This window comes from Rutidosis leptorrhynchoides, chromosome 5, assembly GCF_046630445.1.
Source record: "Rutidosis leptorrhynchoides isolate AG116_Rl617_1_P2 chromosome 5, CSIRO_AGI_Rlap_v1, whole genome shotgun sequence".
Taxonomy (NCBI): Eukaryota; Viridiplantae; Streptophyta; class Magnoliopsida; order Asterales; family Asteraceae; genus Rutidosis; species Rutidosis leptorrhynchoides.
In genome coordinates this window covers 170631356-170643284 of record NC_092337.1, presented here as the reverse complement: position 1 = coordinate 170643284, position 11929 = coordinate 170631356, and the positions used below count along the sequence as shown (strand labels likewise).

Below are 11929 nucleotides of genomic sequence, written 5' to 3'. Positions count from 1 at the left end.
GAGAAGCGAACATTACTAACCCGTAAGCATAGCATGCTTCTTTATGTTGCATGTTAGCCGCTTTTTCTAAATCATGAAGTCCTATATTCGGATACATTGAGTCAAAATAATTTCTTAACCCGTTGCGTAAAATAGCATTTGGGTTCCCCGCAATATATGCGTCAAAGTAAACACATCGTAACTTATGGGTTTCCCAATGTGATATCCCCCATCTTTCAAACGAAAGTCTCTTATAAACCAAGACATTCTTGGAACGTTCTTCGAATGTCTTACAAACTGATTTCGCAGTAAATAGTTGTGCCGAATAATTCTGACCGACTCTAGACAAGATTTCATCAATCATGTCTCCGGGTAGGTCTCTTAAAATATTGGGTTGTCTATCCATTTTGTGTTTTTATACTGTAAAATAGACAAGAGTTAGATTCATAAAAAAAATACTTATTAATACAAGCAATTTTTACATATATCATAAAGCATAAGCACACTATATTACATATATTACACCACACGAATACAACTATCTTATTCCGAATCGCTCATTTCTTCTTCTTCGGTTTTGGTTCATTTTGCCAAGTTTTTAGGGATATATGATGTTCCCCTAATACGAGCTGTCATTTTCCACAACGGTTTAGAAAAACCTGGTGGTTTAGAGGTTCCCGGGTCATTGTTACAATTTAAGGGCTTCGGGGGTTGACGATACATATAAAGTTCATCGGGGTTGGAATTAGATTTCTCTATTTTTATGCCCTTTCCCTTATTATTTTCTTTTGCCTTTTTAAATTCAATTGGGGTAATTTCCATAACATCATCGAAATCCTTGTCGGGATCCGATTCATCGAAGAATTGGTAATCCTCCCAATACTTTGCTTCCTTGGCGGAAACACCATTGACCATAATTAACTTTGGTCGGTTGGTTGAGGATTTTCTTCTACTTAACCGTTTTATTATTTTTCCCACTGGTTCTATTTCTTCCGGTTCCGATTCTTCTTCCGGTTCCGATTCTTCTTCCGGTTCCGACTCTTCTTCCGGTTCCTCTTCGAGAACTTGTGAATCAGTCCACGAATCATTCTAATTTACATTTGACTCTTCATTATTATTAGGTGAGTCAATGGGACTTGTTCTAGAGGTAGACATCTATCACATAATATCAAATGCGTTAAGAGATTAATATATCACATAATATTCACACGTTAAAAATATATAGTTTCCAACAAAATTTGTTAAGCAATCATTTTTCAAGTAAACACGGTCGAAGTCCAGACTCACTAATGCATCCTAACAAACTCGATAAGATACACTAATGCAAAATTCTGGTTCTCTAAGACCAACGCTCGGATACCAACTAAAATGTCCCGTTCTTATTGATTAAAAACGTTCCATATTAATTGATTTCGTTGCGAGGTTTTGACCTCTAAATGAGATGTTTTTCAAAGACTGCATTCATTTTTAAAACAAACCATAACCTTTATTTCATAAATAAAGGTTTAAAAAGCTTTACGTAGATTATCAAATAATGATAATCTAAAATATCCTGTTTACACACGATCATTACATAATGGTTTACAATACAAATATGTTACATCGAAATCAGTTTCTTGAATGCAGTTTTTACACAATATCATACAAACATGGACTCCAAATCTTGTCCTTATTTTATTATGCAACAGCGGAAGCTCTTAGTATTCACCTGAGAATAAACATGCTTTAAACGTCAACAAAAATGTTGGTGAGTTATAGGTTTAACCTATATATATCAAATCGTAACAATAGACCACAAGATTTCATATTTCAATACACATCCCATACATAGAGATAAAAATTATTCATATGGTGAACACCTGGTAACCGACATTAACAAGATGCATATATATGAATATCCCCATCATTCCGGGACACCCTTCAGATATGATATAAATTTCGAAGTACTAAAGCATCCTGTACTTTGGATGGGGTGTGTTAGGTCCAATAGATCTATCTTTAGGATTCGCGTCAATTAGGGTGTCTGTTCCCTAATTCTTAGATTACCAGACTTAATAAAAAGGGTGTCTGGAATAGGCGGGTTGAAATAACAATGCGTGGCCTGGGTTCCGTTAAGCTGCAACTCCCCTTAAGAAAGTGCATAAGGATGGTAATTAATAGTTATAAGTGTTAATGGTTGGGTTCGTTGCGAATATATATAATGAGTATAAGAAGTTATTTATTAGTTGAGTATGCATTCCACTCGGACTACACGAGCTCACTGCAAGAATGACTGGTTTCTCTATCGTGTCGTATGTTTCAGAGTCAAATGCAGTTGCGAGTTCATTCCAAAGAGTAACATGTATTGTGTTTCCACTGCAATTATATTTTTGTTAAAGAAATAATTCGAATATTATGGATAATGGTTTTAAGAATTGCAGTATATATGAAAACATAGTTATCTAGAATTTTATTAGTAACTGGAAAAAATGATGAACTAATCATTTATTCTTTAGATTAGCCATCATTCATTAAGTTTAGGACTTTGCAAAGTCAAGGATGTTCGTTATTGTATAGGACCTGCAGTTAACTTATTTTGTGACAAATTTTTTTCCTTTTTTTTTCCTATTCAAGGACATGAGTGTTGTACAAATTCTTAATAAAGACTGTTAAGTAATTGGATAATAACACTGAAAAAAATTCTATGTGTTGATCATTAATTCATGAATTCACAAAAAAGCATTGACTAATATTTATTCTTTAAATTAGCCATCATTCATCAAGTTTAGGATATTGCAGAGTTTAGGATGTTGGTTGTTGTACGGGACACGAGATTCAGCAAGGTGCAGTTAACTTATTTTGCAACAGAAATTTTTTTTTTCCCTATAAACAGATCTAAAAACAAAGCTCACGTCAGTTAGATATTTCATGAAAAACATGGCAGATGTAATTATTCAAGGAGATCAGTGTTGTAGAAATTCTTAAAGCTATTCATAGTAAAACAAAAACTGTGAACAAATTGAATAATAAGACTGGAACAAATTCTGAAATTAATTGACTACTATAATTAAGATATAAAGGTAGCTTACTTTAGGTTGGTTAGATCTATTGTCCTCCGAATAAGTTGATTACGGTTAACATCCCCCATGACAACTGAAATGTCCCGTTCTTATTGATTAAAAATGTTCCATATTAATTGATTTCGTTGCGAGGTTTTGACCTCTATATGAGACGTTTTTCAAAGACTGCATTCATTTTTAAAACAAACCATAACCTTTATTTCATAAATAAAGGTTTAAAAAGCTTTACGTAGATTATCAAATAATGATAATCTAAAATATCCTGTTTACACACGACCATTACATAATGGTTTACAATAAAAATATGTTACATCGAAATCAGTTTCTTGAATGCAGTTTTTACACAATATCATACAAACATGGACTCCAAATCTTGTCCTTATTTTAGTATGCAACAGCGGAAGCTCTTAGTATTCACCTGAGAATAAACATGCTTTAAACATCAACAAAAATGTTGGTGAGTTATAGGTTTAACCTATATATATCAAATCGTAACAATAGACCACAAGATTTCATATTTCAATACACATCCCATACATAGAGATAAAAATTATTCATATGGTGAACACCTGGTAACCGACATTAACAAGATGCATATATAAGAATATGCCCATCATTCCGGGACACCCTTCGGATATTATATAAATTTCGAAGTACTAAAGCATCTTGTACTTTGGATGGGGTTTGTTAGGCCCAATAGATCTATCTTTAGGATTCGCGTCAATTAGGGTGTCTGTTCCCTAATTCTTAGATTACCAGACTTAATAAAAAGGGGCATATTCGATTTCGATAATTCAACCATAGAATGTAGTTTCACGTACTTGTGTCTATTTTGTAAATCATTTATAAAACCTGTATGTATTCTCATCCCAAAAATATTAGATTTTAAAAGTGGGACTATAACTCACTTTCACAGATTTTTACTTCGTCGGGAAGTAAGACTTGGCCACTGGTTGATTCACGAACCTATAACAATATATACATATATATCAAAGTATGTTCAAAATATATTTACAACACTTTTAATATATTTTGATGTTTTAAGTTTATAAAGTCAGCTGTCCTCGTTAGTAACCTACAACTAGTTGTCCACAGTTAGATGTACAGAAATAAATCAATAAATATTATCTTGAATCAATCCACGACCCAGTATATACGTATCTCAGTATTGATCACAACTCAAACTATATATATTTTGGAATCAACCTCAACCCTGTATAGCTAACTCCAACATTCACATATAGAGTGTCTATGGTTGTTCCGAAATATATATAGATGTGTCGACATGATAGGTCGAAACATTGTATACGTGTCTATGGTATCTCAAGATTACATAATATACAATACAAGTTGATTAAGTTATGGTTGCAATAGATTTGTTACCAATTTTCACGTAGCTAAAATGAGAAAAATTATCCAATCTTGTTTTACCCATAACTTCTTCATTTTAAATCCGTTTTGAGTGAATCAAATTGCTATGGTTTCATATTGAACTCTATTTTATGAATCTAAACAGAAAAAGTATAGGTTTATAGTCGGAAAAATAAGTTAAAAATCATTTTTGTAAAGGTAGTCATTTCAGTCGAAAGAACGACGTCTAGATGACCATTTTAGAAAACATACTTCCACTTTGAGTTTAACCATAATTTTTTGGATATAGTTTCATGTTCATAATAAAAATCATTTTCCCAGAATAACAACTTTTAAATCAAAGTTTATCATAGTTTTTAACTAACTAACCCAAAACAGCCCGCGGTGTTACTACGACGGCGTAAATTCGGTTTTACGGTGTTTTTCGTGTTTCCAGATTTTAAATCATTAAGTTAGCATATCATATAGATATAGAACATTTGTTTAGTTGATTTTAAAAGTCAAGTTAGAAGGATTAACTTTTATTTGCGAACAAGTTTAGAATTAACTAAACTATGTTCTAATGATTACAAGTTTAAACCTTCGAATAAGATAGCTTTATATGTATGAATTGAATGATGTTATGAACATCATTACTACCTCAAGTTCCTTGGATAAACCTACTAGAAATGAGAAAAATAGATCTAGCTTCAAAGGATCCTTGGATGGCTTGAAAGTTCTTGAAGCAGAATCATGACACGAAAACAATTTCAAGTAAGATTTCCACTCGAAATAAGATTGTTATAGTTATAGAAATTGAATTAAAGTTTGAATATGATTATTACCTTGTATTAGAAATATAACCTACTGTAAGTAACAAAGGTTTCTTGATCTTAGATGATTACTTGGAATGGATTTAGAAAACTTGGAAGTAAACTTGCGATCTTGGAAGTATTCTTGATTTTATGAAACTAGAACTTTTGGAATTTATGAAGAACACTTAGAACTTGAAGATAGAACTTGAGAGAGATCAATTAGATGAAGAAAATTGAAGAATGAAAGTATTTGTAGGTGTTTTTGGTCGTTGATGTATGGATTAGATATAAAGGATATGTAATTTTGTTTTCATGTAAATAAGTCATGAATGATTACTCATATTTTTGTAATTTTATGAGATATTTCATGCTAATTGCCATATGATGGTTCCCACATGTGTTAGGTGACTCACATGGGCTGCTAAGAGCTGATCATTGGAGTATATATACCAATATTACATACATCTAAAAGCTGTGTATTGTACGAGTACGAATACGGGTGCATACGAGTAGAATTATTGATGAAACTGAACGAGGATGTAATTGTAAGCATTTTTGTTAAGTAGAAGTATTTTGATAAGTGTATTGAAGTCTTTAAAAAGTGTATGAATACATATTAAAACACTACATGTATATACATTTTAACTGAGTCGTTAAGTCATCGTTAGTCGTTACATGTAAATGTTGTTTTGAAACCTTTAGATTAACGATCTTGTTGAATGTTGTTAACCCATTGTTTATTATAACAAATGAGATGTTAAATTGTTATATTATCATGATATTATGATATATAATATATCTTAGTATGATATATATACAGTTAAATGTCGTTACAACGATAATCGTTACATATATGTCTCGTTTCGAAATCATTAAGTTAGTAGTCTTATTTTTACATATGTATTTCATTGTTAATACACTTAATAATATATTTACTTATCATTTAACATAATTAACCAAGTGTATCAATATCTTAATATGATTCATATGTACCTAGTAAGACGTTGTTATAACGATAATCGTTATATATATCGTTTTCGAGTTTCTTAAATTAATAGTCTCATTTTTATGTATATAACTCATTGTTAATATAACTAATGAGATACATACTTATAATAAAATCATGTTAACTATATATATAACCATATATATATCATCGTATAGTTTTTACAAGTTTTAACGTTCGTGAATCACCGGTCAACTTGGGTGGTCAATTGTCTATATGAAACTTATTTCAATTAATCAAGTCTTAACAAGTTTGATTGCTTAACATGTTGGAAACACTTAATCATGTAAATAACAATTTCATTTAATATATATATAAATATGGAAAAGTTCAGGTCACTACAACAACTGGATCTTCGAGTCGATCGATACAACCGATGAAATCTATTTTTCGTAAGTTACATATTACTACATGTAGTAACTTGTAATTTTTATACAATTGTTGTTATACTAGAGTTACCTGAAAGTACAGTTGTATTTGGAATACGGGTACGTAGCTGGTTGTATGCGACAAATTGAAAGTAGTGTTCCGGGAAATCTGGCTGGGGTAGATGTTCAAAGGTTGTGTTGCGATCAAAGGAGAGTGTTGTTGGACCTGGTAGGACTTTTTCCCATCTCGCCGTTGCATTACACGAGAAATTCGCTATCATGTAGATCTGATTTAGGTGCATGAGATTGTCAAGAAAGTCTTTGTCCGTGTATCTCATATTCACGACCATAGGGTAGTGCTGCATAAAAAAAAAGGTATGCTATTTGTTACACATAATAATATATAATATATACTTAAATAGAAATGCTAATTTTCGGGGATATAAATACCATTTCGTCTATCAGCATGCAGCAATATCCGTTGGGAGCTTGAGTATGGTAATTATAAGTTACCCATTTGCGATAGATTCTTGCTGCAATTGTTCGGTTCCTGTCACCAGGCGCTAGGTGTGCCAGTGGAGTAATAGCTGCCATGCTACTAATATTAATAAATGATGATTAGTACTATATTTACAAATATACAATTACTAATTGTTGTTGGTTGCTTTAATGGGTAGTAAGGACAGCCGGTGCTGCCTCAAAATCGATTATCCCTGATAAGAAATCTCTGTATACAATGTTCTTGGTCACATTCGGCCCATAGTTTTCGTGTTCCCTAATTAGCACTTTCAGACCCTCCGGTGACGTGGCTCTTGATAGTGCAACATACAGTTGACCATGACCGAATATAGGCTTCGGCAGGTATATTCCGATCTTTTTTAGTGACTGCCCTTGGCTTTTGTTTATCGTCACAGCGTACGAAACTTTAAGTGGAAATTGTTGCCTTTTCAGATCAAACGGTAGTGTCGGTTCTTTATGGATGAGGTTCATTCGTGGTAAGAAAACTTTCTGGCCGATTCTTGTGCCCGTGATTATCTGAGCCTCGATTGACTTAGTGAACAGTTGTGTGATAATTATTCTCGTGCCATTGTATAAGCCCCCTGCAATATTAATGTTTCGCAGTAAGATAGCAGGGATGCCTATTTTTAATTCTAATAGATGTGGTGGTAGGCCCGGGTAGTTAAGTGTATTCAAGTATTCTGCAGGGTACAACATCTCTGATTCCCCGCCATCGTTGCCATGAGGTGTTGCGCTATCGGAGCTGCTGTAAGTTGTAACCGGCCCTTCCACCATGTCTACTACAAGTTTGTTTATAGAGTCTACCGCATCGTTTTTTGGGCAGACTATGGCTTTTTCTTGAAGTTCAGAGGCGGTTGGTTTTTGTAAGGTTTCATGTGGGTATATGAAAGATATAAGATTTACGAGCCCATTTTCGTTATCTGGAATGCAAAATCTTTCGGGAATATGAACCCACCGGGTATTAGTTGGATCATCTATATCAGGTGTCCCTAAGTCACCGTTTCCAACACTGAGGATCCAACTTGAGAACTCTAAAATTCTTTGTTTTTGTGGGACTGTCAGATGTGGTTGCGAAAGATGCATATTTTCTATGAGTGTGAATACTTTGAAACTCTGCCATAAATAAGAAGTTGTAATACACGAGGCTAATATTTCTGATTTAGTCCCCTTTTTTTAACAGGTAATGTTTGCTTGAAGTCGCCTCCTAAAATGAAGGATTTACCTCCAAAAGGCTGGTCGTCGTGACCTAGAATATCTCTGAGACTCCTGTATAATGCTTCAAAACAACGTTTATCATTCATCGGTGCCTCGTCCCAAACAATGACGTCGGTATTTTCTAACAACCTCGCCATTTGAGTGTTTTTTTTATGTTACACATTGTTTCATCGGTCAGTACCAACGGAAGCTTAAAACGGGAGTGTGCGGTCCTCCCTGAGGGCAGCAGAATGGATGCGATTCCGAATGACGCAACAGCGAGCACAATTTTGCCCCTTGCTCGTAAAGCCGTTATTATGGCTTTCCATAGAAATGTTTTACCCGTGCCGCCGTGACCGTAAACGAAAGTTAATTCGCTTTTTTGATCATACGATGCTGATATTACGAGCTCGTATATTTGCCTCTGCTTTTCATTCATTTTACCCTCCAGCTCAATTCGTTCATTGTTTAGAGATTGACGATCATAGTTCCTCTCTTCCATAATTAACCGGTTGGTGAGACCTAACAACAGATTCGGTGGTAAGCCTGGTAAACTGCAGTCGGAAATGGACTTTGAACATTGATTCAACAGTATTTCGATCTCATAAAGAACATAATTGCGGAGTTCTTCGTCGTTTATATGTAAATTTGGGATGTTTAAAGACTTAGCAGCCCGTAAAGGTATATCATCAGACATTAATTTCCAATGTTCATTCCATAGTGCTAGCGGGTTCGTCACATCACAGTATGCTAAGATATGTGCAAAAAGTGACCGTAGTTCGGAACAGGTGGCTGATACCGAACATTCTTGTAGCGTGACCGCCCATTCTTTATCATCACCAAGGAGACCAATAGCCTCACAAGCGCACCGGTATGTTTGGTGCACGATGTCGTTGACTGTTCGTATGTCTTCAAAGCTACGGCAGCCTTTTTGATGGGAGAGAAGCATTCTGAGGAAGAACGCCTCTCCAAATGCAGGATGTATGTATGATAATCTTCCTACAGAGGGCTTGTTGATATTAACACGTCGCCTCCAGCTTTTACTTGCGTCGTACCACACGAATTCGGACGGGAAGTCAAGGTATGTGAGGTGACTACCGAAAGAAGACAATGCATTATAGTGGAGCCATTCAGTGAGGGTTGTTTTTTTGTTTTTGGTATTTTCGACAATAGATTGAAGGGGCTGGCGTTCGTGAAATTTAAGAAGTTGCATATTTTCTAGGTGTACAGCTAGGATTTGGACCGCTGGGTCACGGTAATGGATCGGGAAATTCAGAATGCGCCAGCAAGCCTCGTGTGGGCAAATAAATCGGGCGTCAATGAAGTTTTGTATTTCATCAACTGGTTGAGAAAGTTGAGGTGTACGCTGGCTTTTGCTACCAACAGGCCTTGAAATACGAGCGGCGAAACGATCTGTGCCCTTTGAAATATACTTGAATAGATACTTGATTAGCATTGTTGCACCACAAAACTCAACATTTATATGCGCCTGGAACGTCATACATAGTAATCGATTATAAGGGACCACATAGCTATTATCAAGGTTAACCCCAGAACGGGTTGTATATACGCCAGTGCTGCTTCGTCGATAGTGGGCCCTACCATCAGAATCAAAGTATGTCTTTTCGTTGTACAACTTTGGGAATTTTTTTGAGCAATTGAAACCTTCCATACAAGGCGCCTTAAAATTTGGCAGACTGCATGGACCATGCATCATAGTTGCAGAAATAACCGCGTAACCAGCTGGATCGACTCTGGGATCAGGTAACTCGGCCGATATGTAATCGTCTAGATGATCGGTAATTGGATCTGTAGCTGCTGAATAAACCCACAACAGCGTATGGCAATGAGGCAGGCCCCGCTTCTGGAATTCGATCGTGTACAATACTGCAAGTCAGAAGGAAAAAAACATAAGTACCAGGAATCATTTATTGATTTTACTGAGTAGTATATATAAAAAAAAACACTATACAATGATAATGGAATTTGGGAAAAAAATGTATACAAAGTTCGTTTTTTCGGTCACGTTTCCATAGTTGTACAAATTTTATTTTTGTGTCTACATATAAAATATCTTTTAGGTAATCGTCACAAACAAAAACCAGAAAGTTCACTTACAAATTTAACCATTGGACTTGAAGTGTAAGAGCTTAAATCAGAATCCTAAAAAGTTATAAAATCACAAAAGAAAATGGAGCATAAATAAACAAACAAAAATAGATTATTACTTACGCCGGTACCTAAAAGGCTAAAACATCATAGCCGAATATGTATTGCATTTATCGTATTATGAATCGCAACATGAAGAGGAAGCTACATGTACGATCAAAAAATGCATACGATGCCACTACGAGTGATACAACAAATCTTCGCCATTAAAAGATCTAAAATCAGAACACCATAGTCCTCGTATCGAAACCTCATCGAAAATAACGCTAACATTCATGAAAAAAGAACTTAATTTCCAAATCAAAAAAATTGTATACATATTATTATCAGGTAACTCTAGTATCATACACAAAACTATTGCTTTTTTTGAAAACCATGTGAATACTTTGAATATAAAACAAAAATTACCTCCTCTATAAGGGCCAAGCGTTTTTTCTTCTTTCAAGAACGCTACGAATTCTCTGACTTTTAAATGGAACACGCGTGCAACAATATCGGCTCTATCTGAAGGTGTTAGGTGAGGAAAGGGGCGTAAATATCGAGCGATTTCTGGCCACTTAACATTACAGGTAAAGGTGATGAAGAATTGTGGGTTACCGAAAACCCGACAAATCGCGAGAGCGTCCAAATAATGGCTATACATGTAACGGGGGCCGCCCGTGAAAGAAGCGGGTAGAATTGTTCGACTACCGACATCGGCGCCAGTTTGATCGCCTCTGTTAATGGCGTCGTACAAACCGGATAGATACTCATTTCGTATATCTTTTTGTTTTTTCCTAATGTAATCCATCCGATCAAGTTCTATGCTGCAATAAATTGTGACAACATACTGCTGGAAGAGACGACCCATACGTAGCATCAAACTGTAAATACCGCTCCTATAATGAATCTGGTAGCTATAATACATGTTCATCGTCATTTTTTCGATCTCTGACTCTATGAACCAGGTGTATCACGCAACATGAGGCCTGGATGAAACCCTGGTTCACCATAAAAAAACATCAGCGGGTATTGTAGTGACATGTAGGAAGGATGTAGTTTGTTGATTCGCCTAGGCCGATCAGACCGTGGTTCAATTATGACATCATAGTCAGAGATAGCTTCTGGACCACTATCGAATACAATGGCTCCTACTGCGTCAGAGGTTGGCAACGCATGTTGCCGAGAGCCGGTAAGAATAAACAAATGAACCTTGAATGTAGGAACTTCAACACCAGTACATTTGTCTCTTGCGGTGTAACGACCCGGAATTTTCCGATCGTTCTATACTTATGAGATTAATATTTACATAAATTAAACCTTCCCAACATGATAAGCAATCCAAACTGTTGAGACTTATATTTCTGAAAAGAGTTTTATACAACGTTTGACCGTCCAATTTGACCGATGATATCACGAACTATATAACACACGATAATTATACGATTTTGTATATGTACATATATATACATATTTAACATGATTTAAGGA

The 11929-nt window shown here is 35.1% G+C and overlaps 1 protein-coding gene across 1 annotated transcript; it reads right to left on the bottom strand.

Moving 5' to 3' along the window:
- Positions 1–7243: 7243 nt before the first annotated feature.
- On the bottom strand, positions 7244–11688 carry LOC139849159 (uncharacterized). Its single transcript, XM_071838827.1, has 3 exons — positions 10868–11688; positions 8493–10177; positions 7244–8209 (listed from the first exon to the last, which is right to left on the bottom strand). The coding sequence occupies exons 1-3, from the start codon at positions 11376–11378 to the stop codon at positions 7244–7246; spliced, it is 3162 nt and encodes a 1053-aa protein (XP_071694928.1). The 5' UTR covers positions 11379–11688.
- Between the last annotated feature and the right edge of the window lie 241 nt (positions 11689–11929).